Source organism: Diadema setosum, chromosome 7 (genome assembly GCF_964275005.1).
Source record: "Diadema setosum chromosome 7, eeDiaSeto1, whole genome shotgun sequence".
In the NCBI taxonomy this organism is placed as follows: domain Eukaryota; kingdom Metazoa; phylum Echinodermata; class Echinoidea; order Diadematoida; family Diadematidae; genus Diadema; species Diadema setosum.
Window position 1 is genome coordinate 13,327,090 of NC_092691.1, and position 26,279 is coordinate 13,353,368.

Sequence of the window (26,279 nt, forward strand, 5' to 3'; positions counted from 1 at the left end):
TTTCACATTAACGCATATTTTCAACCATGGTCCGAATCCTACCATTGTAAAGCACTTTAAATGCACAGAATCATCGCCAGTTCAGATGAAGGAATTCGATTATTTTATGTACTTCTTTATGATGTGGTCGTCTGTGACTACACTTAACTGGCACTTCGACGAAGTACGCCATTCTCGTCATTATGTTTAATATGACCCTAGATATAGGTACGTATAGTATCATTACTCAATTGCTTAAAATCTGTTCCGATTCAGTCTCGTTCTTAAACGTTCTATCGGGCTTAATGTCAAAGACATTTTCTTTAAATCCTGAATGTAATTGTAGCACCCTGATTGCAGGAATCATCTTTGTGTACTTATCATGTAAGAAGGATTTACTATTTTGGATGGCGTGTGATTGCAAGTTATGCTTTTATGCATTATTTTACATGCCATGAAACACGTTATAGCTCCGCCGCAGTTAAGCTAGGTAAATCTGTACACAGGTTCAAAAAGAGTGAAGCAAATCTGTGTGTGGTGGGTGTTATTTTCTCTTTTTTTTTGCGGGGTCCTAAAGTCACCAAGGAAGAGGGTTGTAGTCCCCGTATTTACTTTGTGCATGACTAAGTACTGCGTTTACATCATTATCTTCCACCATACTACGGACCCTGTGAGAGAAATAGAAATCGAATATCATATACAGCAAGAATAATGTGTCTCTACCCACAATATGAGGTAAGGCCGAGGTGACAAGATTAAAGCTTTGGAACATAAGAGGCTGTAATAGGGAGCTTTAGATTTTCGCGACGGGGCCGTACAGAGGGGAAAAACAAACAAACAAACAAACAAACAAACAAACAAACATGTTCTGAGCATGCGCAAAAGCGCGCATCAAGTCGATCTATTTATAGCTCGCGTCGTCTGAGTTTTTCACTATGCGTTCTGTGCTATTTCTACGTCCGCTGAATTCACGACGTAGAGAGCTACCTGATGCACCGATCATATAAAAGGGGCGCTATCTTTATACGTTGCGTCCCAGCGTAATCTAAAACTACTTTTCAGCATGGAGAGAGGAGAACGTCCAACGCACTTGTCGTCTCAAGCGTCCGCGCCGCAAATCTAAAGCTCCCTATTATAAATGCGGGTACGCGAATTGATTCCACTTGAAAAGGTGCATGGCAGATCTTCGATCGCATAAATGGTAAACATACCTTAACTCTAGGCAATGTGTCTTCCATTCTGTATGTCTTTTCGTACAGCTTATCGAGGCTGTCAGACGGTATCAGTTGGAACGCTATGGAATGTTTTACGACTCTAGCTCCAGTTGTCAAGACTCGTCTTATCCCTGGTACCTTGACAGGAGGAGAAGGAGGAGGAGGAGGAAGAGGACTTCCGTTCCTTACTTTTACGGTGGTGGATCATCATTCGAAGACTCCTCAAAGGCATTCAAGGTACGATCAATTAAGTCAAAAAGAAAAAGGGGATGATATTTGGCGAGTTTTCACCTAGTTATATAGTATCCTTTGTACAGAATACTCTTTTATTGCCCACTTTCTCATAAAATCTCCTCCAACTTAATACGCATTCTGCTGTCAGATAAAGATTTTTTTTTTTCAGGCAATTTGAGCATTCTAAAAAGCTACTTTCTACTTTCTATGATACAAATGCTAGTAATTCGAAGTTCCTCATCTTAACTGAAAGCTCATTGTACGTTTAAGCATAACCCAGCATAATAATCTTGCCTGCACGTCTTCTAAATATCATTATGTTAACAGGCATCCGCCGCGATACTGTCATAAATAGAGTTCAACCTTTAATGTGAGTATTATGTAGATGGAAGACTGCATATCATTTTGTTGTATTCATTATTCTTTCAGGACATTGGCATGATCTACCTGACAAACATGGGTGTTGAGACCAAACCGTGCAGATGTAAGTCCTTTAAGTATGCGCTATTTGACTGAATGTAGACTGTTTGGCATAGTGTACATAATTATCATTTTGTTTTCCAAGGATAAAAACACTTTGTAGATACCTATTGTTCAGGGACTATAACAGAAAAGTAAAAGAGTAAAGGCAAGGAACCACAGATTCGAAGAACACGCTAATACTGGAGCAGTGATGATGAACGAAATGAAAGAAAATTATTACAAAAATGGTATGAACGCATGTAAACAGGGAAAAGGAGAAAGAGAAGAGAGAGGGGGAGAAAGAGAGACCGAGAGAAAGGTTGTATGATTCTGTCTAAATTTACGGAGAAATTAAAAGAGTATGCCTACTGGTGATGGTGGAGAAGCAGACTTATTTGAAGCCTTTTTCTCTTCTTAAATGCTGTCCATTTGTATCTCTTGATATCAGCTTTTCCAGAGGTTTACTACCGAGGTGGTTTTGATGCACCACAGGCCGTGCCGATTGCTCAAGAAAATATTGTTCAAGACAGTATTAGCGTTGGTCCACAGGAGACACCCGCTGTTCAAGTTCGCAGTTACTTCCCAGAGACATTCTTATGGGACTTGGTGAAAACTAAGTGAGTGCTGTTTAAAGCTGGGTTTCCTCCTACAGACTTATCCTTTACTATAATGTACGTTCAACAACAAGGCAACTGGTTAAATTCACCGAGGAGTCTTTTGTAAGATGAGAAGGCGATACGACGACTTGTTGACATGCACTCGCTAAGGCAAGGTACCTTGATCAGGAGGAAAAGACGAGATGGCAACATTGCCTGGGCACAGTTTCCCCAGGAATGTTGCTTCCTTGCCCTGTTTCCCTAGACAAAGCGCCTCCGTAGTCGAGTTGGTAGAAATCGTTTTCTCCACTTCTTGTCCTTAAAAAAAGTCGCTTGGACGGGTTGGAACAAGTCACCTGGGCTCCTCGTAACTTCCCGCAAAAGGGACAAACCTAATTTAGTAATATATTGCTCGAAATCTACAAATAATCAGACAAGCAATCAGATTCTATTTCGCAAACAAGAAACATAATGATGTCACGTTCAGACCAATTAATACCATCATCGAGTCATGTTTGGTATGTTTAATACGACTTCAGGAAATATTTCATGGAAGGCCATCTGAAACAAACAACAGACAAACAATCCACGATTTATGCTTTCTTAACATGGTCCACATTGCATGACATTATGGTACCGATGTTATTTCCACCTTCAAATATTAATGTATGTTTATATGATGATATTGAATACAAGTCAAAATCTAGGATGTAAAATTACTAAATATCCACCACTTCTTTGTCTCAACATCTCTTTGTTCCTCAGTACCTCTGGCTTAGAGATGATTTCTCTTCAAACTCCTCATACCATTACCGAATGGGTGGCCAACGGTTTCTGCATCTCACCGGAGAATGGTTTGGGCGTGGCGCCGTCCGCCTCGTTCCGAACCTTCCAGCCCTTCTTCCTTACATTCTCCCTCCCTTACTCCGTGATAAGGGGCGAAAATGTCCCCATCACAGTCAGTGTTTTCAACTATTTGGAGGAATGTTTGGTGGTAAGCACCTAAAATATAACCCATCTTTCAATTTGATTTCTTGCTGCTTGGAAAAAATTATGGTACTACTTTCCTCTATAACTCATATTTTGACCATCTTTATTTAAAATTCAATTCAAGCTCCTTTGAGCATCATAGTCCCGATCGAACAGCATGACATATTTTAGACAGTCAGCTTACCCTAAAGGGCATTGGCTCGTAAGGAGTTCTTTCGCCGAGATAAAATTCAAGATAGTTCCTTTCTGCTAGCAATGTAACTTAACTTGGAAAAAAAAAATTGTGGGTGATAACAGCATCGCTTCATCTCATTCGTTCATCCTCTTTATATATTCAAGTGGTTGCGACCGACAAAAAACAAATAAACAAACAATATAACTTTCTTACCCTATGTCGGATTCGCACAAACCTTATATGGGGCCTATAGTCTGTGTGTTTGACTTCATTCTATAGTTATCAAGTCAGCTTTAAGGTGGAAAGTAGTATGAATTTCTAGCATTTAAGCTGAAGCAGTTCGTGTCTTTAAATAATTGATGTGTCTTCCTTCATTTTTAAGATACAGGTCTTTAAATGCGGCTTTGTTGGATCAATCTTGCTAAGATTTTCTTTAAAATCTCTTTTACACACACATACACAAAATGAAAAACTAAAACCAATTATGTAATGGAACTGAAATAATGATAAATCAGTTGCCTCCAGGAACAGCTTGTGGCATATGGCAACGAAATGGGGATTTAAAACATTCTTGGGGGAAATGATAAACACCGTTTTAACACCTATTTGATACACATTGTAAAACTAAATAAATGCATATAAATATGATGCAATCCTTTTCTTACTCTCAGGTGAGATTAACTCTTCAAGACTCGAGTGAGTTCGAACTACTCAATGGCTCAAGGAGTCGAGACATTTGCGTTTGTGGTGGAAATGGAGCGTCGCTGGAGTTCAGAATCCGTCCCGATATTATCGGCCAGATGGCACTCGAAGGTATCTTCGTAATAGTTCCCTTAATAGATATTTTGATTAACGCTTGTGGAGCCCTTGCTGAAGTTTGGTTGTCGTTGCAGTTTGAATGGGAGAGCTATTTACAATTATTCTATTCTTACTTGTTATCAATTTTACTGTCATTACTAGTTTTGTGTGTGTGTGTGTGTGTGCTATTATTATTCAGCGTTATTATCTTTAAATAGGAGCAAGTAAGTAGTGCCGGATAATTTGTACGAATTGAATATAATTTGAATGCTCTTTACAGCTGCCGTGACTTGATCTCGTCTCGTAGACAGCGTCAATTATCTTTGCATGACAGGTTCTGTTTTTGTGTGTATGTTTGTTTGTTTGTTTGTTTGTTTATGTAATCACGGGGTTAAAAGCCTTCAAAGATGACATTCTAAAATCTTCAGATGGGAAAGACAATTAGATTGGGTGAAAAAAAAATGTTTTTTTGTTGTTGTAGCATGAGAGTATGGCATCTATTCAGTCATTTATGCAATTAGTTAGACTGAGATATTTTAAACAAAACATTGGGCGCTTTCAATGCCTTTTATTTGCATCCATTTACATTGCTGCATTGTGAGAATATTCCTGTTTAATATGTAAATCTCAGCATAAATTTAATTCCATGTTTATCTAATTCATTGCAGTGCACGGTGAATCTGTACAAGACTCTAACACGATGTGCGGAAACCAGATCGTCAGTGAGCAAACTGGTGCTCAGGACGCCATCCGACGGCAACTTCTTGTCAAGGTGAAAAGCAACCCATTGAGACACAAAGAATTTCGTATAATAAAACATATACATTTAACATGTAGGACGCACCGTTAAAACTACGATGCGTCGCCGATTTACAGAGTATTCTAAACCACGGAGTATTCTGGAATCACGACCACACACTAATAAAACCCAAGATGCGCGATAAGCATGAAGCGGTGGCAGCTCCATCAAGTTGTTCCCCTCATTCGCACCATTGATTTTTAGGAACGATTTGTTGAAATGACGCGAGAACCAAAGTTGAATGTGCGCGATATATGCTCAATCTCTCATGCTACATATATGAAAATATAATCCGATGAGCATTCTGGCACACCCAGTTGGAATACAACACATGACATACAGTGTATAATATGATACGACGTACATGACTTCTCCAGACTGAAAGTAGAAAAAGAAACAAAAGCAGTCATACCAATAGTCTGACTCGGAGTATGTTGCGATGTCCGTTCAATGCTAGTAAAACATCCGCGTGAGATCATTTTTGATTTTCCTGTTTGTGATTTCTTCCTAATTCTTTATAAGTGATGTGTGGCTTTCATCTCCCTACCGCGACGAAAATTGTTGTTATTTTTTTTTCTTTTTGTGTTTTTGCTCTAGCGCTCTTTAGTTTTCTGTTGGGAGCTTTCTTTTGAGAGAAAATCCAAGTTTGACAGGCACAGCGAAAAAGAAGGCAGAATGGTTAAAGCTTTCTTGGAGTTAGGTATTTTAAAAGGAAGTTTACAGCTTCTGTGCAGAAATTCATTTCTAAACAATCTCCACTGTATAACCAAATCACTCCCGTTGCGTGTTTATTTAAACGTAATACGTTTCAATCACCATTTATGAATACATACTTAGCTAATGAAAGTTGCTTACAGTTGTTTTTTACATCTCTTCATTAACACTGCCAGGAGGTGGTAACTTATGTCTACACGGTGCTACTGTAAATAGCTTATTTCACGATGGGTCAGAAATGTACAGTACAACTAGACTCGAGTAGCAAAGATGATGCAGACTCTCTCACTGTCTTTCATTGTCATCGTCTGTGTAGAGAATCCATCATTTCAATCCGATGGACCTATTCTTTCATACTTTCCGACAAACTCCTGTGTTCAAATAACTCAAGTTTCTTTGATATTGTGTTGAGATTGCTGAGATTGCTGTGTTGAGATTGTTATTCATTCCTCTGTCTCTTGTCGTTTTCTTTCTTCGTCTCATTGCTAGGCCGAGGGAGTCCCAGATGGGTTTACCATAAGTGAATACATCTGTCTCCAAGGTGAGTATTGCGCCTGACAGATGTGTAAAATAAAAAGTCTCGTCCTATGTTCCGCTATCGGTGACAAAATTAATCCCTACTCTGTGGAAAATCGACCTTTGATATCCTTTCAAACGAACATGACTTTGTGTTAGGTTTGCATGTGTGTTATTACATTAACATAGTTATGAGCGCCAATCTTAATTTCAGTACAAATCGTTGACTATCAACAGCTGCAGAGAAATTACAATGTTTCCTCACACATATTTCACAGGATTTGATAACTGATCATCGTACCGATAAATGAGATGTTCCTACACTCATTAAGAATGTCGAAGTAACAATTTTCTTGATGTTGTCCAAAATATTTTTCAGAATGTTAAAGCTGGCCTCTTGCTTGATGTAGAAACTCTGAAAATTGTAATCAGAACTAAAGCAGCTTGTGTTTAATTGTTTTAAACACAGCTGCGCAGAATCTGATTATCTGTTCAAAGCAATAGTAGAACATTTTCCTTGTTCAGTTTTGAATTTCATTTTTATGGAGGTCATGATCATTGCAATGATGTTGTCTCCCAGACTTGTGTTAAACAAAGCTGATTAAAGCGTCTGTCAGAGACAACCAGCGAAAACAAAGATTTTATTTTATTGCATGCAGGATGCTGGTCTCCGTCACTTAATAATTTACAACTGAATAGTTTCTTTGAAAGCTAAAATCATGACCCGTTCCAAAATGAATTGGTTTGAATGTTATACATGTCGGTGTTTTTATTCGTATCTTTGATTACGTATGAGAGCATGTTGTGTACTACGTGCTGATACTGCTTTGGAATACAGGAATCAAACAAGTATATCAAATCTGATTGTATTTCGCAGATCACCGCCATCGCGTTTTCGACGAGAATTACAGGAACAGGAAGCCCACAAATTTCGTGGATGATTCTGTGTCCGGAAAAATTGTCGTCACAGGTAAGGCTTTGACACTGGAATACAAAGAAATCATGACACTTAAGGATGGGAGTAAGTGGAAATTCTGTTATGTGATCTTTGATAATCAACCTGTGGCCTACTCAGAATACTGCCTCGGCGGTCACCCCGTCTTTCTCTTTGTTAATCCTGTAGTATCAGGCTATACTAGTTTTAAAGAGAGACAAATTAAATGAAAGTAATTTTGAAGGAGATGCTTTTCGACTATCGATATAACAGAAGGCTCAGAATAACCAAAATGAAGGGAATTCCTCCCTCTGATATAAATGTTGATACTGTAAGCCCCTATCTATTTGATGCGCAAATGATTATCTCGTCATAATGAAGTTGGCAACATTCAGTTTCACTGCATATCCTGTATTGAAAAAATATTTCGTGGAACTGGTCATATTTTATGAGATTAAGGTTCCTGTTTCTCTTTCTCTGAAATTGGCAACTTTTTGTAACTTTTTTTTATTTTGTGCAGATTTGATGAATTTAACCATTTGATGAATTTGTGCAGATTTGACGAATTTAACCATTTTGGTGAATTTGTGCAGATTTGATGAAATTCATCAAATCTGCACTAAATAAAAAAGAAGTTACAACAAGTTACCAATTTCAGAGAAAGAGAAACAGGAACCTTAATCTTATAAAATATGTTCTGCCAAAATTGAGAATTAGCTATAGATTTAACTATCAAGATGCTTTTCAAAGTTGTGATCATTACAAAAACCAACTGCATCAAACATCGGACATGTAGTTTCTGTGACTTGGCATTTCTGAAGCAACTAGCAGATGTGCAGTTTGATTACATCGCTCTTGCAGCTCTATATTCCCGAATCACAAACCAATATGTAAGTTTTTTATTATAGCAGATAGTCTCCTATGCAAGTCGTAAAATTCATGCAAAGATTTTTCCACTATATACCGTCACCCAAACTCTGGTTTGTTATTTTCCAGGCGACATGCTGGGACCCACTGTGGACAACCTGGAGCACTTGATTCGTCTTCCCACAGGTTGTGGGGAGCAGAACATGCTCGGTTTCGTGCCCAACATCGTGACACTTGAGTACCTGACGGCCACCAACCAGCTAGAGCCAGATGTGGAAAAGAAGCTCAAGTCGAACATGCAAGTTGGGTACCAACGCGAGTTGAATTACCGCCATCCTGACGGCTCCTACTCGGCGTTTGGCGGAAGGGATGGATCTGGTAAGCAAACCAAGGTGTTTTATAGTATACATATAGGCCTACACAAAGTGATATATTTTGTCCCGATATCCACTCAAAGGGAATTTAACTTGCACTGTGTGTAATAACATGAAGGTGTGTCTTTGTTTGATTTTAAGCCACCTGTTTAAGATTTTTACTCCAAAATTTAGTGTCCTTTTTCCTGAAGTCTGCATTCAAAGGTTTACAAGAGATTCGTATTAATATTTTTATTGGTTATCATATCATTTTAAACCTCTATTTCACACAACAACATGTAGAATCCATTAAAAAGGAGGTCGATAGTTGTATTCATATATTATGATCCCAATACGTTTGAAAGGAATGGACTGCTATGTGTATATTCCGATCATCCCTTTCGCAAGGATAGCCTCCCAATAGGATGCCAAAGTGTGCTGTCAAAGCCATTCATTGTCATGGAAACTGGTTCTACACAACTTCACTTGGTCCTAATACCCAACATTGTTTCTAACGTGCTTGCGTCTGGTTTCGACCCAAGATACAATAAAAGACTGCAACACTACTCTGTAAAATGTAACGTTGACAAGGGTTTCTTTTATAAAAGTTCACACTGAAATGATTATCCTTTTTTTTAGCCATACAGATGCAGATATTGATAGACCCCAGCATTGTGATGAGTCTTGCTACCGTTCTTTCAGAAAATGTAGTGATGTACATGTATACATGATTATAATGCATTTTGTGCTCATATCGTATACTTAGGCAATACATGGTTGACTGCCTTTGTGGTACGCTCCCTGGCCCAGGCATCAAAGTTCATCTTTGTTGATGAGAAGGATCTAAACGTGAGCATTGAATGGCTCAAAGATCATCAGGATGAGGAGACTGGCTGCATTGAGTCCGTTGGTTACCTCGGATACAAGGCTATGATGGTAGGCTGACAGCCTCTTTAAAAATATTTTTCTGTGAAAAGTGGCATTGTTTACTAGTAACTTTCCTAATGATTATCCTAGTAGCTAAAACAGGACAAGTAAAATTCATTATCTAAATGAGATTAAGATTTAGAATCAGTTATGTTGGTCTATACGAGATGGAAAAGCAGTGTCCACAAATTTAGGCATCAAACTTACATTTGAATGAAATTATGTCATAAATATAAGAACATCTACAACAGTAGCATATCCCCTAAATTGATAATGCAAAAGCTATTTTTTCTTTCCTATTGTTTGCTTCGATTATCTGAGGAGATTATTTCCATCGTACTGTGAATCCCATTTTCTTTTTTAATTCAAGTCGGCATGTCTGCATTTTGATTCACTGTGTATAAAAATCAAGAGTGTTTAATCTGTCTCTTCCGTGCAGGGTGGTGTGACTGGACAGTCCATGCTGACCGCCTATGTTGTGGTCACCTACCTCGAAGCTGGTCTTCCCCCTACCGTAAGTTTTTTCTTTATTCATGCAGTATACTCATACATCATACTTATACATTTTGTGAAATATCTCAGATAATTTAGGGGCATGGTTTTGGAAGAGAGTTCCCCTTTCCCTCCTTACGAAAATTACCCGATACATCAAGTATTTTGAGTTTCTCTTTTTAAATGCATACAGACACATATTTCATATATTGACACTGAAAGTTTCCATCGAATTTAGGAGGTGCTAAATGTGATAATGGTGATGAAGGTGATGATGATGATGATGATGATGATGATTGTTATTATTATTATTATTATTATTATGATAATGATGACAAGAACAATCATGAGGAATATAAAAACAGAATTTTGTCTGTAATGATACGGTAAATATGCCAATTATATTATATATATATATATATATATATATATATATATATATATATATATATATATATATATATATATAAAACATGTATATAGGGCTGTATATACAAACACATCCCCGAAACCCCAAAGACGCATTGAAGTGTTGAAATATTGGTACAACCATTAAAAGATGTTTGATGCTAAAAATGCATTGCAATCACTTCTCTTTATCTTAAATATACATGGAGAGAGAGAGACAGAGACAGAGAGAGAGGGACAGAGAGATAAGGGGGCATGAGAGAGATGCCTGTATAATATGTGTAATTATTATGATAACAAACATTATTAGCATCGTCATCATTATCACTATCAATATAAATCGCATAATTTACCATTTGCAGATGAAACAAAAACCCAGCATTAGTGCTTGAAAATAGTCCTAAAATGTGAGTCAGGGATAGAAACAACCACTGTAAAAATTTGAATCCGTATAATCGACGTTAAGTGTTGTTAAATACACAAAATGTGAACAATAGTTATAATAAGACTAAACCGTCTACAGTTACGATTTATTGAGAAAAACGCTGATATCTCCTTATATTTTAGGCTTCATTGCAAAAATTTTATATGGTAGGATGTTTTGTGACACAACAGACCTACACATATGCATCAAATGTGATATCTTGAACATTTTTGACATCACTGCTACCAAAGGTAAACAGGGCCTTTAATGTGGTCCTACGCTTCAAATACAATTTCTTCTGTCTTCAGTACTGTATCTGCACTGTGTTATCATGTATCGTAGGATGCGTATGTCGTGAAAGGTCTACAATGTGCAATGGCTGATCTAAGTTCTGTGGACGACACCTATGCCCTCAGTCAGATAGCGTATGCTCTGGCAATGGCTAGCCGAACTGTAGAGGCGACAAAGATTATGGAGAAGCTAGAAGGGAGATCTGTCAAACAAGGTAAGACACAAACGAAGAGCCATTGTGATGTCGCAATACATGATCATCTTTGTCGTTTCCTCTTAATAAGGAGTGTAATATTCAGGTCATCATGCTGGAATGTGGTTTCGAATATACGACTTGTTTGAAAGTGTAACTCCCATTTTGCAAAGCCATGAAAGAGAACCCCTACACTTAAAACAATGTGTGGGGTCATCCCACGAGACCGACACCCACAAGTCATACGGTCCACGAGACCGACATCAAAAATAGGTCCATGAATCATACAGCTCATGAGTTATACAGCTCACGAGTCATATATTACAACCCATGAGTTCGACACTACGCACAAAAGGCTCACGAGACCGACATTAAGCAAAGAAAGCCCACGAGACCGACACTGCACAATTAAGGCTCACGAGACCGACACTAAGCAAAGAATGCCCACGAGACCGACACTGCACAATTAAGGCTCACGAGACCGACACTATTAGGCAAAGAAGGTTCACGAGACCGACAGGAGGAACAGCGCCATCTACATGTCTGTGCAGGGTATTCCATGAAGGGGAAAATTACATACCTGCGGGTGCAATTCCGTCACGCTATCGAGAGAGAGATTGTAACTTCAAGTTCAAGTTCAAGTTCAAGTTCATATTTATTCGTTTTTTCCACAATATACAAACATAAATCTCACTTTCTTAAGTGACAAAAACAATGCATACAATTGTACAGAGAAGGCAACAATAATAGGAAAAAAAAAACTAACAGTAGCGATACATTGCAATAGGTGCTAAGATAACGAAAGTGAAATGGTTTTCAATATATGCATTGTGTGAAAAAACGGAGGGACCCACTAAAAAGACAGAGCTTGTAGAGTGTGGGCCCCTCTTGTAATAGAAGCCCGATGTAAAAATTGAATTGAAAACAGCAAAAAATCCGCACAAAAAGTTCGTCACAAAAAAGTTTGGGAGCCCACTAAGAGACAGACGAACAAACAGTTATACATAAAACAACAACAAACAGAGTTATGAACATGCAACAGGACTGGGACAGCAACAAGTCTACTTGTATGAGGAAAAACAAGAAACAAACAGACTTGACGACACAAGAGGAAACAAGACTATAGCGTGATAAAGAGGTAACAGAATAAAAAGGAACATGCAACACAGACAACGATCCTCGGAGGTTTGAGGAAGAAAGAGAAGAAGAAAAAAGAATATAGAACAAACCCTTCAACTGCGAAGTATAGGTTAAAGAAAATCTTATAATCAAGGCTTGAGCAATAGCTAGAATAATAAAGAGAACGGCAATGCCGATATTGCGGATGAGTAACAAAGTAAGCCTATTAACTAATCTGATTCTGCGAGTCGTCATTATAAGATTGTAAAAGAAAAGACTTTAATCTCCTTTTAAAGGAGTATATAGCACCATCAACATATCAAAGACATCAAGTAACTATGTATTTCTTCATGTTTGGCTTTTAGAGGGAAGTTCTGTCACGCTACGGGGAGCGACATTGTTACGAATTTATCTCTTTAAAAAAAAATAAAATTGTCCTCTTCATGGAGACCCACCCCCCCCCCCCCAAAAAAAAAAGGTATGAAAAAATAACAAAGGACAAGAACGATGTATGGTTTGATTTTAGATGCCATCGTGCTATTTTCATAGGCTTTTCCAATTTCTAGATAGACGGTTGACAGGATGTAAGTTTTTTTTTTTCACCCTTTTCTTTCTCGCTTCACTAATTAAGTATTCCTTATTAGGTATCCCATCCTCCTGCTTAGACCCGCCTGCTTAGAGTTCAATTTGTATTTTTTTCTGTAACTATAATGTATGACATTTCAAAGGATGAAAACGTTTTATATCGCAGCGATTCACCTCGATTTGGGGCTTGTATTGGTAAAATTATTCTCCTAAAAACGGTCCTTTCTTCATGAAATAGAATATCTGTTTTCATGGATGCACCTTCTTTTTCCGATCCTTAAAGCTACCTTAATAGACGATTATATAGTTTTCTATGAATTTGTACTAAATTAGCACCTTTGCAGATGACTGCTCCCCTTCCATATCATGTAAAGCAAGTGTGCACTGCAACATTCACCATTTTGTGAAATATTTTCGTGTAAACTTCATTTCACAACTGGGTATTATTCTAGTTGGTTGATCAGAATGTCCACATCAATTTATTATATTTATTTTTTCTAAGCAGGTGCTACCAGTATATGTTTTGCGGAAAGAGAAACGAGGGTGTTTTGACATTTTCGAAATTATGTTGAAACATCTCATGCACTTTTACTGAATTTTGTTTATTTTTTTTACAAACACTCAAACACATAAACAATTAAAAATCTGAAACAGTTCAGGAGGTGAGGGAGGGCAAATTTTGACTGGGCAATCCCCTAGCAACTCTCCTTTTCCATCTCTCATATCTTAATTCCTTATGCCATTATGTGGACACCCTATACAATAAATTGGTCTATAGGTGGCGCTGTTGATCCTGTCGGTCTCGTGGGCCTTCTTTGCCTAGTGTCGGTCTCGTGAGCCTCTTTTGCCTAGTGTCGGTCTCGTGAGCTTTGTTTGCCTAATGTCGGTCTCGTGAGCCTTTTGTATGTAGTGTCGAACTCACGGGCTGTATAACTCGTGGGCTTATTTTACTCGTGGGTGTCGGTCTCGTGACGTGCACCCCACTGTGTTACGGTGCCAATGATGTAGTTCAACACAGCTAGAACTCTCCCAAAAAGACGAATATGCTGTCCCATATCCGCGCAACCGCCAACAAACGATCAAAGATACATAAACCAAAACAGAATGAGGGTCAAAGCGATCCGTCAACGTAGAACTTTGTAATAACTGTTACAGCAATCCAGTAGCAGTTCAAGTGATAATCCAAGTGAACATTGAATATTATTATCTCCTGATAGATCCCAAGACTTACCAAAGTAGTAAAAGGAAGTTATGACTTGGTATTGGTGTCATGTTAGGTGGAATAACGTACTGGACCAACAACCGTCCGTCCAGTCTATCGCCAGGCAGCTACTACAGAGCCCCTGCAGACTCTATCACCATCGAGATCAATTCCTACATCATACTCACCGAGTTCCTTCGCTTCGACAGCGCTACAGCAAGGTCTGCAATGGCTAGCACAGTCAGGTGGCTTATATCAAAGCAGGGAGGACAAGGTGGCTTCGTCTCTACCCAAGTGAGTGAGAACTATACTGTATTATGTCTCATAGCACTGATTCGGACAATTTCATATCGCCTAATACCAACGACGTTTATAACACTAACAGCGATAGCCATCATAACACTACCATAGTCGATAAACAATTACAAAATGAAAGTAATTAGAACTGAACAGAAAATGAATGAGCTTTACTCTTTTCTTGGTTCAAGTGGATTTTCTTGTAAATTTCTTTGGTGAATTTTTCACAATATGCCACGACAAGGACTCTGTGAAAAAAAAAAAATCTACTGTAGGCTACTGTATGACTTTTTAATCAATCTTGTCATTGTAGCTCACTGTCTTGAAACGCCCGTCTCACTATTACGTATTTTGTACACTGATAGTGACTATAAGTAATCCAATCTTGTTGTTTTTTTTTTTTCAGCTTACAATCAGCTGGTACATATATATATATATATATATATATATATATATATAGCGAGAGAGAGAGAGAGAGAGAGAGAGAGAGGGAGGGAAAGAGATTAGGAGAGATCAGTTTATTTCATCAAAACAAGAATGATGTATGACAGCCCTGAGGCTGAATTTTACTGCGTGTCATTGCTTAAAATATAAAAAGAGCACAATACAATTCTTCTTCACATTAAACAAAAAAAAAAATGGGCTTTATTACATTTACAACAAATACAATTCTATTTCAAAGTAAGATTTTACGTCAAAAACTAATTGCACATATATGAGTATAATGGATGATTAAATCGACTGATTTGGAATGGAATATATACATGCATACATGTATGTATATGGACTCACATCGTCCCACTACAGCGGTAACATGTGCCAAATCACACATATTATATTACTAAAGGCCAAACATTGACTTTTGTTTCTGGCCACCAAAGCATATCAGTTCTTAAAAAGTGATGGCCCGACATCTACTTCTGGTGGCCCCGTCCACAAGGTTGTTTACCGCAAATGTCGAGCCTTGTATATACCATGATATACAAAATATTCAATGTTTATGAGTGCGATATGGTTCGAATATTTTTGAGCGTGCAAGTTTAATCTTCTATTCGACGACGCAAAGCGGAGTTCAATAGAACGGTTAAACTTGCACCAAAGGCAGTCGCATGAATGATAAAACATGGAATATATGTTTTATACTACTCACGATATAGGTCTGGTCTAGACCAAAATAGATTTTACGTTAAGCCTATCCAGGAAGAGGACTAATATTTAAGCCTAGAACAAGATCTGGCTCTCAAAGTGCGCGTATGCATCAACGCTTTGCGATACACATGTGTGTCCTAGGATCTATTGCACGGTTGGCTCGCTTGATTTACCGTTCAATAGAGGTCTATAGCACTGCCATTAAGTGTGAGCGTGGGATAGGTGATTCTTCTGAATGTCATGTGGCCCGCATTTATCAAATCAGATGGCAAGGATCTATAAATGTGTTGTATAACTCATACTATTTTAAAGTTTTAGTTTGCACACACATACACACACAGTCGTGACTTGGAGCTTTATACCCATGGTTGCTCGTTACGAAGCCTAATCAGTAATGTTTCATATAATCATTTATTGTTCCGTGTGCAGGACACTATCATGGGACTGACAGCCTTGGCCAAATATGCCGCTGGAAGTAGCACCCAGACAGCAATGGGAGTGGAAGTTGCGCTGCTCGCACCGAGACACAAATTTCAACACAGGTTTACCTTAACTCAAGGAAACCTTCGTGTGCAGCAGGAGCAACCGTTCAAGAAATTACCTCTCGAGACCAGAATTCGCTCCAGGGGCCGCGGCTGCGCTTTGGTGCAGGTGAGGTACCCCTACAATCACGATCCTTTCGCGCGCGCGCGCGCACACACACACACACACACACACACTCAAACGGAATGAAACAGTGCTTTAGAATGAAACAGTCCAGCATTTACGTATTTAAGTTTTCTGTAAGTATAACCTCCGCTGGAATCAAATATTACTCAGTTGCTTTGTTTAATGGACTTTTTAACATTTATGTACCCAAAAATGAAAGCAGAAATAAATCAAAACAAACAAAATAAACGAACAGACAACCACATACATACACACTTATATTTATTCACACACAGTAGGAAGAACAATAATAGAGAATGAGATATGTTTATCACATGTCTCGGAAGTAAATGTAGGGTATATTCTGGCAGTTACTCGTTTAAGTATTCTCTACTGAAAGACTTCATTCAGTTGGCAGTCTCCCTCAGACATAACCTTATCATATTCAAACTCTCTTTACCGCTGTTTTCCAGTCTAATCTAACAAGTTTTTCAGGATTTTTTTTTTTGTAGTCGGACATACAAAGTTTTAACATTGGAAGACTCGCTATAGTTTTTCAGTCATATCATACACATGTACATTGGAAAAGGCGCTGCTGGTAATGCATTAAAAAAATCTCTCAATTCAATTCAATCTTTGCAAAATATATAGATATTTTTTAGATGACATCGGGAAGAATAATTGTATTATTCATGTCAAATGGTCAAAAAAATAGCAATGATGAATTAGTGATGACTTTTATGGGGGAGAGGAATATAGTTGTGAAATCATATATGGACCAAGATTCTGACTTATTTATGTTTTTGTAGTTCAATCAACCGATGTCAAAACTGCGCTGACTTGGTTCAATTTTGCTTACATGTTTGCGACTGATACAACTTCTTACATTTGTATATAGTAAAAACGTACATTTTTGAAACTCAAATATTTTCTTATGTCTAAATATGACGAATCTCTTTTTGTGTTTTGTTGTATGTATGAACTTTTCCTAGTAGCAGCATTGCCCTACAAATAAACATTGAAATGTTCCGTTAATCACTTGCTTAGACTTCTTCCCTTACAGGTTGTGGTCAACTACAATGTCTACCCAGACGAATCACAAAGCTCGTTTGCCCTTAAGTCATCAGCAGTCCCGCTTGGAAGCAAGAAAGGAAATTGCCACAACTATAGAATCTTTACCAGAGTCAGGTAATGGATGATACATGTAATGTATGATGGGCCTCATCTTGCTTCAGACAACTGATGATGGTGATAAAGAATGATGCTGTAGTATCATAGATGGTGGCGGACCTAAAGGGGAATTTGTCTAAAAAAATAATTATTAATAAGGATTTTGTGACTGCAGAACACATCAATGTATAATTTGAAGAAAAATGCGTTTGAAATTTTCAGCTTTGGATGAATTACATCAGTGGATAAGAAGGCTCGAAAAGTTTGTGATAGCACTGTAATGAGACGACAATATAGAGAGTAAATAAAGATAACTCCACATATTTTCGTTTATCTAGCATCACTAAAAAGTATACTCCGTCAGGAGGCCGGAGGAATAGCGGTCATCACCTTTTAACAAGTCGAGGGAATGAGTGTCCATCCTTAAAAATGAACTTCAGTGAAAATCTCTTTATTTTGTTGTCTTCATACTGCTCCGCTAATGCATATCTTCCCCACCTCATTCTGCAATGGCAGCAACATAAACTTTAAGAAGCCGTAATATTTGTCTGATTTTCCTCAAACTCACAGATGTGCTATACTTACATTTATGCAGTCACTGAATACATGTATACGTATGTTTTGGGTTAATTTCACTTTTTAAGGCATGTGAGTCATCTGAATGTTGTTTATCTTTTTTTTTTAAATTAAAAAAGGAGATAGACTTTGTTAATGAAAATTGCTTTCTGCAAATCAAACACTTTAGTGTGTCAAAACCCTGGTTTTTACTCTTCTCTGTCTTCTTTCCAGTTACACCGGATCTGACGAGGAATCCAACATGGCGCTGGTAACAGTTGTTCCTCCATCTGGATTCTATCCCATAAAGTCATCCCTCGAATCACTGCTTATGGACAACGGCGACGTGAAGAGGTACGAGATCAATGGGGAGCAAGTCAACTTCTACTTTGACAGTGTAAGTATCCCTTTGTCATAGGTTGACATCTATCTTCATCTGTCTATCTCTCTCTGTCATCTATATCTATCTATCTATTGAATTATATATATATATATATATATATATATATATATTATATATATATATATATATATATATATATATATATGTATATATATAAAGCAAAGCGGGTTAAACGCCGCGCCGTGTTAAAATATTTCAAAGTAAGTTCACCATCAGACAGAGAAAAATAAAAATAATACCTCACTTGCTAACGAAAAAAGATGAATATTCTTGAAGTTATGTGATAAAAAGAAAACAATTTCTTATCATTCTATTTGTTTTTATAGCAACTTCAATGACAGATATCTCGCATTATAGTAAAAAGTAGAGTTAACTCGTTTTGCAATCACGCTATTAAATCATTTTGTTTAAAATACCACTTTATTATCTTTAACAGACTAATGTTTTATCTGAACTGTGTATTATTCAGCTCATACTCTTTCTGTGTGTTTAGCACAGGGAGTTCTATACATTTATGTTATGTATATGGCTATCCTTGCATTTTTTGTTTTGTTGGGTTTGGTATCTTGTGGGGAAAAGACCCAAACAAGCATGGCATAAGCTTTGATTCACTCGCATTAAATCTGATTTTTCCGTATGCAGTTAAACGCTGATGGAGCGAATTTTGAATTTGACGTGAGCAAGGAATTCGACGTTCAGCAAGCCAAGCCTGGCTACGTCACAGTGACAGATTACTACGAGAAAAGTATGTACAGTATGCGTTTGGGTTATTTATCACTCCAAGACTACCGTAAGAGTACTTTGCTTTCTACCATTGGGTCGGCTCTGTTTTGTAATTTATATGGAATGTTTGTGTGTGTGTGTGGGGGGGGGGGTCTGGGTGTTTGTATGTGTGTGTGTGTTTAGATCTTAATGTTCGACAAATGTTCCAGAAGTTTAGGAATGCGATCGACAGAAGCAAAAAGGAAAATTCAGTGCAAAAAGTGAAATAACTTAATTATATTCATCCATCCCCAAGTCAACAACATCACCCAAATTATCCTTAAACGGGCCTTTATTTGAATATTCTCTCTCGAGACTTAAAGCTCCTACCAGAAGGGTACTGGAGGCACTCTTTGGTTATATTTAGGACCATTCATAAACAGTTATTTGTGAATATGATTACTGCGAAATGTTACTCCTTCGATCAGTCATTGGAGGTATTACCGTCCTGACGTCAATTTTCTGATCCCCTCAACATGTCCTTCTGTTATGTTTGTTGCTTGTATCTAGGTCTCTCAGAGTCTGTAACTCTGAATCTAACCTGCGATCCTTCTTCTGAGCTCTTGCTACCACCCGACATGATACCGCCCCCACCTCCACCCAGACCCGAGATCAGTGTAGTTTTCGACCGTACCGACATCGAATTACCTCCCCAAGTCAGTGAAAGGGATCCTGGTGCACAGCCTGATCGGGACGAGGATCCTGGTGCACAGCCTGATCGGGACGAGGATCCTGGTGCACAGCCTGATCGGGACGAGGATCCTGCTCCTCCAGCCCCAGAGCCCATGGACTTCGATGGGTTTGGAAACCAGCAGTCTGTCAAGGAGGAAGATCGGGAACCTGTCAAACCAGTAGAAGCAACTGAAGACAAGCCGGGAACCCAAGTGGACAAGGACACATCAGAAGAAAAAGAGGATGGACAGCCGTCACCAGACCAGGACTCTGACGATGAGGTTAGAAAGGATGGAGATCCTGACAGTGAGGGACCAGCAGGAAAGCCGACAAAGCCGGCTGTCACGGTAGAGCAGAAGGAAGAAGAGCCTTCTGCACAAGAAGAAAAAGATGGTGATAAACCTTCACCAGCTTCCCCTACCGAAGAGGAAGATGAAATCGAAATGACAGAGGAAATGGAAGTTGCAACAGAAGTAGTAACGGAACAGGCAACCGTGTTTGTAACAGAGGAGGAAGAGCAAGGAGAACGAGAAACGACACCCGAACTGGATGTCGAAGAAGAGGAAGCCGGCACTGAAATGGCAGAGCTCAGAGGCACAATGACAATGATGATGAGCCCAGAGGCTGCTCCACAAGAAATCATCCAGGCAACAGTTGTTACGGAAGAGATTAAAATTGTGGAGGTAACTCAAGCTCAAGCGATGACAACCGAAGCAGTAGATGCCGCAACCACAGCATTCGATGCAGAACCACAGAGCACCACTGAAGCCGATTTTGATGAATGTACAGTGGAAAACATCTGTGGCGGACCCGAGTACAAGTGTGTCAACTTCCCAGGGACATATGAGTGTCAGTGCGCTGATGGTTATGTCATGGACGAGAATGGATCGTGTCATGGTAAGATTTTGTCCCGGACTCTGTCTACATTCAATCTTTGCTGTGCATTGTCGTATAGAACCTACTCGAAGTTGGTCAATGCAAAGGTGCTTACCGCCTTGTTGGTTAATCGCATACAGTGATCCGACAATGAGTGAGCTGTATCAAATGGGTGTTACCGGTGCGGTCCATGATGTAGTGCTACAAAAGTTTGGATATTTTTTTCCAAGAATTTCAGCTTTTCTGATTTACATAGCTAAATAAAATTCAGGCATCTTTCTTTGCACAGTACTACTGAGAGAAAAAATTGCCTTGTACATAAAGAGTTACATGACATGATTATGCACATGCACTCTCACAGTCTTATCCATTCCATCGGTGCTGATGTCCATCCCTCTTTACAATCCTCCCACAACCACCAAAGTAGGTGTGACAAATTTCTGCTGCCATTTATTTTGATGATATTGAAATTGGTACCAGTGTATGAGAGCAATATGACTCCTGCCTCCTGACTCTTTTTTTTTTTAAATGTCTTTCTTCCTGCACCAGGATGTGCGTACTGCGGTGACCAGTTACCGGAAGATGGCTTGGATCGTTTCTGTTCATCGACGTGGGGTAAGTTTATGAGCTTTATAGCATTACTAGTGTGGGTAGCGCTCTGCGGGACCGACAGATCATCCTATTAATATCAGTTGAGAACACACTGAGTGAAAAAAAAAAAAACCGTCTTATTGTGAAAAGCACACTACGGAAAACCTGAAATTATTTGCACAAGTGTTTCCGACATAAGATGGGAAATTTCATCAAAATATCTGATGGTTTGATAAAGTTATGATAATCTATGTTAACAAATTAGTGTTCATGATAAATATCGCACCTTTCATTCAAGCCTTGCTGTATTTTGTTTACAAGCTGGTGGAGTTGTCCTCCCTTCTTCGCCACAGTATATGAGCAAATATTTTAATCTGCTTATGTGTGCAGGTTATATTGTGAAGAGACGAAGGAAGGACCTGCGTCTGCTGAAGGAGAAGCGTTATTCCAATGTTGCTCCGACCGGTCGTGTCTACAGAAATTTCAACGTGGCCGACAGCTATTGTCAATGCGATCTTCTACAGTATGGCGGAGGTACGTCAATACCCATCATTCCTGGAAGACATCTTTCCCGATCCATTATAGTTGAAATAGAGTAATAGTAAGAACAATGATGTAAATAATTATAATAATGATAATGATTATGATAATACTACCAATAATAATAGTAGTAGTAGTAATAATAATAGTAATAATAATAATAATAATAATAATAATAATAATGATTTTAATGATAATGATGATAATGATAACAATAGTAATAAATAAATAATTACCTTATACATGTGGTGGAGATCCATGCGAAGCTATCGTTCTTCATTATTACATGGAAATTGGTTTATTTTCTTTTTTACTATAGCAGACAATTGTTTAAAACATTAATCTTTTTAACGAGGCTACCATCTTCAAGCCTTCAGAAGGCATGGAACTATCATAATTGGCAAGCTGTATACGCTTCCATTCAGTGTTGATTGAATTGCCATGATGAGACGAATTAAAAGTGTTATATCATAATGGTTTCCTGGAGAGAGAGAGAGAGAGAGAGAGAGAGAATGAAAGTAGAATCACTGCTGCTTGAAAGTGTCTTGTTGTCTGCGTGTACCATTAGACGGAAAATTGGACCTATTATTTAGCGATAGTACCTGTACGATACCCATTTCTTTTCACATTTTTCCCCAAAATCTCCGATCGCAAAGGAGGTCTATAAGATGCTCACAAACCAGTACATGTTCTGTGGTCTGACATAACACGGTGATATATATTTAATTTCGATTTATTTGTTTGTGTATTTCAGAACGTTTCTTTATTTTCACTGATGCCGGGGAAGACAATAGCGTACCTCTCATCATTGACAACAGATCTATGATCTTGCCATTCAGAAGTGACATCGTTGATGAAGTGGACAATTGGAGGAATGGGTGTTAAATGTCGACGGAAATGACGGGCGAAGCTTGCAAAGTTAATGTTATTATTCGGTTTCACCGGTGAAAGCATTTATACATGCAAATTCACGACAAATCTACTCCGGACTGTAAACTTACATCGAAAACTGTGATCATTTCACACAAGTTATTTGTTAATTATTGCTATGTTTTCCAGGGAACCAACGTTAACCTCAACTAGAAGGAAAACCCATCAAATTAGTCTTGTTTCATCAGATTGATGATATATTGTTACATTATGCTGCAGTGTATTATACAAAAATGTTGTGAAATCACTGGTCATATTACAGGGGTATGTTAATTCATGTATGCACCAAAATGAATGCAATATTTGCATGATAATTAGTCGAATTATTCTTTGGTTTCCAATTTATTGGTATAGTCGTTCGACTCTCTGTGGTAAGAGCTGTTCTAAATCGTTTGTTTGTAGATGTTGGTAGTTCTCCGTCAAATTGTTTTGTGTTAATCTGCGCAGCTATTTACATACACGGTCTCATGTGAACACTTCAAGCAGAGGACTAACACTACGAGCAAAATGTCATATCAAAGTATTCGATCTCATTCTATAAAATTGTTTTACAATTTTATCAATATTGTATTTTGTGTTTGTAAACGGTGGAGGTTTCCTTTTGTTACTCTCCCCCATAAAATGTCATAATATAGATAGTAACAATAAGATATCGTAGATATTGAAATTCTTATGTTTACCCATTTTACTCATGGAAATCATAATTCATGCCATTTAGTTGTTTAGATACTAATGCTCATTTGGATCTCAGCCAAATGAATGATACTCCTGTAATCAAATCCTAAAGGGATCTCGAATACTTAGAAGGTCTTGTCTTCCTAAAAAATTGCAACTGTGTAAAAAAAAAAAAAAAAAAAAAAATGTGCGAACTTGTTTATAAAAGGGCATTATATTTGCAAATAATAAGAAAGAATATTTCAAGGTAATAATCGTTGAAAATATATGACACTGGAAGCAACTTCAAACGTTTTGCTAGTTGATACCGGTACAACCAGCTGAGTAAACATGAATGTAATGCATAAAAGAGAGTGCAGGATTTACGTTCATACTGTAGAACTGCCAAGTTATGTAAAATGTATAAAGTTCCTTTCCGATGTATTGCATGGTTATTACTTCCATTCTAATATATATATTGTCTCTACTGTTAGTTAGAATGATAACCACTTTGAAGTCTTAAATACATGTACTAGTCAACGAATTTTTTAAAAAGTATGAAATTGACCAAAATATACAAGTCATGATAAATCATATCCGGATTAGAACACAAGTAGACACGCAAATCATATTTATACTTGGTTACAGAATATATATTCGCGACCATAGTTTCCCTCTTGTTCCCATAAAAGTTATTTAGCAATAGATATCAGAAATGTCTGCAGTGTTTGTACATTAGGGGATGCGTAAATATAATTGTTGGATTGTGTGGTAATCCTGATCGCTTAGAACGAGTGTGTAATACATTGTGCAAATGTAAAATAAAATAAACATACCTCTGCCTTTGAGCGTAACCAGTTGTGCCTTTGAATTTCGCCAGTTTTATCTATCTGTCTGTATAGCTAAAAGGGGCACTTGCCAAAAGCAGGCAGTTTTTTGGTTCAAAAAATAAAGAAAAAAAAAATCAATAGAACCGAGAAAAATTGGAATCCAAGACTCACATGGCCATTTTGACTGCCACTAAAAAAAAAAACAAAAAAAACAAAAAAAAAAACAACAACAAACAAACAAAAAACAGTTTCTGTCACATGGCTGTGTTACCTCTGTAACTTTATCCTATCTAAGGTGATTGCTTTCCCAGCAACCTTATATACAAAATCTTCTTGAGTATGTCAAAGTACCGTTTCGACACCTTGATACCCCTTAATAAGCATGGTAGGTTCCGCCTTCCACTGGATCCATTTGTTAAAAATCATTATTATATGATTTCAATCTGTCTTCCGGCAAAATTTCAAGGGAAGAATCTGCTGCACAAAAATAAATAAATAAATGAATGAATAAGTAAATAAATAAATAAATAAAGAGAGAAAGAAAGAAAGAAAGAAAGAAAAACCCTCCTGTTTATGATTAGGGGTACTGGGTGGAGTGTAGTCTTTGGGGCATTTCGAATCAGATACACTATGTCCTATATCAATGCGTTCGTAAAGAAGTCAAACGTTGGCTTCGCTTACACGCCATGTAGTACCTAAAGGATGAGTTCAGTGTTCGTTTACGCTCGGAGTGCCGTTTTCCTTAATTACAATTTCACTACGATTTCCAGTAGTTTCTTTGGATGAGTAAAGAAAACTTATCTTTTATTTTGACCCGTTATTCGCGTATGATTGTTCATTTCGATTTGCAGAATTTACGAAAATCTCTCAATTGTTACAACTGATTCTTCAGAAAGCAAACCAATTTACTATACATAATGTTCCTGAATCGGTCCCCCCCCCCCTCCCGATTTCGTGCAATGCAAGTACGAAATGTTAATGGCCATTGCTGAAGCAAGATTCCAATATAGTTGTGATGTCTGTCAACCAAATTTGTGTTGCCTGATGAAGATCACGTTCAGATCAATGAAAAGAAGATCCCCCCCCCCCCCCCTTTCCGGCCCGGCGAGAAGTGGCAGTCTTGTCAATAAACAAAAATCTGGTGAATAGGGTTATACTTTGTATATTACGTGTACTACTTTATATCTATATAATTTATGTAATATATATATACATATACATACACACACACACACACACACACATATATATATATATATATATATATATATATATATATATATATATATACATACATATATATATCTATCTACATATGTATATATATTATATATATATATATATATATATATATATATATATATATATATCCTTGGGTGCACGTCTTTGTTGCGGATGATGGTACATTTTTCCTCCAAGCAAAGGTTGCACAAGCCGCTTCTTCCATGTTTAGGTTTGATCTTTTTTCAATGCCCTAAGTTAATGTGTATCTTTTGTTTGCTTTCTTCAGGTTCCATATATATTTTGAGAGCTGAGTTTCATTCTTGTACTTTTCGTGCTTGATGGACTTGACGTGGTTTCTGTACCTGTCTTTAAATGTACCCCCTGCCAGACCGTAATAAGATTTTTCCTCATCGTCATGGCGCACGGTGGCTTTGTAGACCAAGGATGTTTCCAGACAACTTCCCCGTAACGGACATTGGTTTTTTTTTGTCGGCTATAACGCTCTGCTATATACTAACATAAAGCACTTTTTCCTGAATCCTACGCAAATCCTTCGCACTTATTATATATGAGATTAAAACCTAAAATGGCGTTAAAACGCTTTTTTATCCTGGCGAGGAAAGCGCATGTTTAATGAAGAGTTTGTTTGCAAAAACCGATGTCCATTTTTCATGAAAATCAATCGACATTTATTATACAAGTATATA

The 26,279-nt window shown here is 37.8% G+C and overlaps 1 protein-coding gene across 1 annotated transcript in view; it reads left to right on the plus strand.

Annotated features, from left to right (window-relative positions):
• LOC140230875 (pregnancy zone protein-like) overlaps nt 1–24,368 on the plus strand; it is a 56,579-nt gene extending 32,211 nt beyond the window's left edge. Inside the window, exons 16-37 of the mRNA XM_072311021.1 lie at nt 1,239–1,430; nt 1,857–1,911; nt 2,338–2,506; nt 3,251–3,479; nt 4,322–4,463; nt 5,117–5,220; nt 6,451–6,502; nt 7,355–7,447; nt 8,408–8,656; nt 9,398–9,567; nt 9,998–10,072; nt 11,225–11,387; nt 14,348–14,565; nt 16,147–16,368; nt 17,429–17,553; nt 18,325–18,487; nt 19,136–19,238; nt 19,766–19,939; nt 19,970–20,824; nt 21,353–21,418; nt 21,785–21,928; nt 22,689–24,368. Of these exons, the coding sequence (XP_072167122.1) occupies nt 1,239–1,430; nt 1,857–1,911; nt 2,338–2,506; nt 3,251–3,479; nt 4,322–4,463; nt 5,117–5,220; nt 6,451–6,502; nt 7,355–7,447; nt 8,408–8,656; nt 9,398–9,567; nt 9,998–10,072; nt 11,225–11,387; nt 14,348–14,565; nt 16,147–16,368; nt 17,429–17,553; nt 18,325–18,487; nt 19,136–19,238; nt 19,766–19,939; nt 19,970–20,824; nt 21,353–21,418; nt 21,785–21,928; nt 22,689–22,819 (3,894 nt within the window). The 3' untranslated portion in view covers nt 22,820–24,368. The remainder of the gene's footprint in view (nt 1–1,238; nt 1,431–1,856; nt 1,912–2,337; nt 2,507–3,250; nt 3,480–4,321; nt 4,464–5,116; nt 5,221–6,450; nt 6,503–7,354; nt 7,448–8,407; nt 8,657–9,397; nt 9,568–9,997; nt 10,073–11,224; nt 11,388–14,347; nt 14,566–16,146; nt 16,369–17,428; nt 17,554–18,324; nt 18,488–19,135; nt 19,239–19,765; nt 19,940–19,969; nt 20,825–21,352; nt 21,419–21,784; nt 21,929–22,688) is intronic.
• The last annotated feature ends 1,911 nt before the right edge of the window (nt 24,369–26,279 follow it).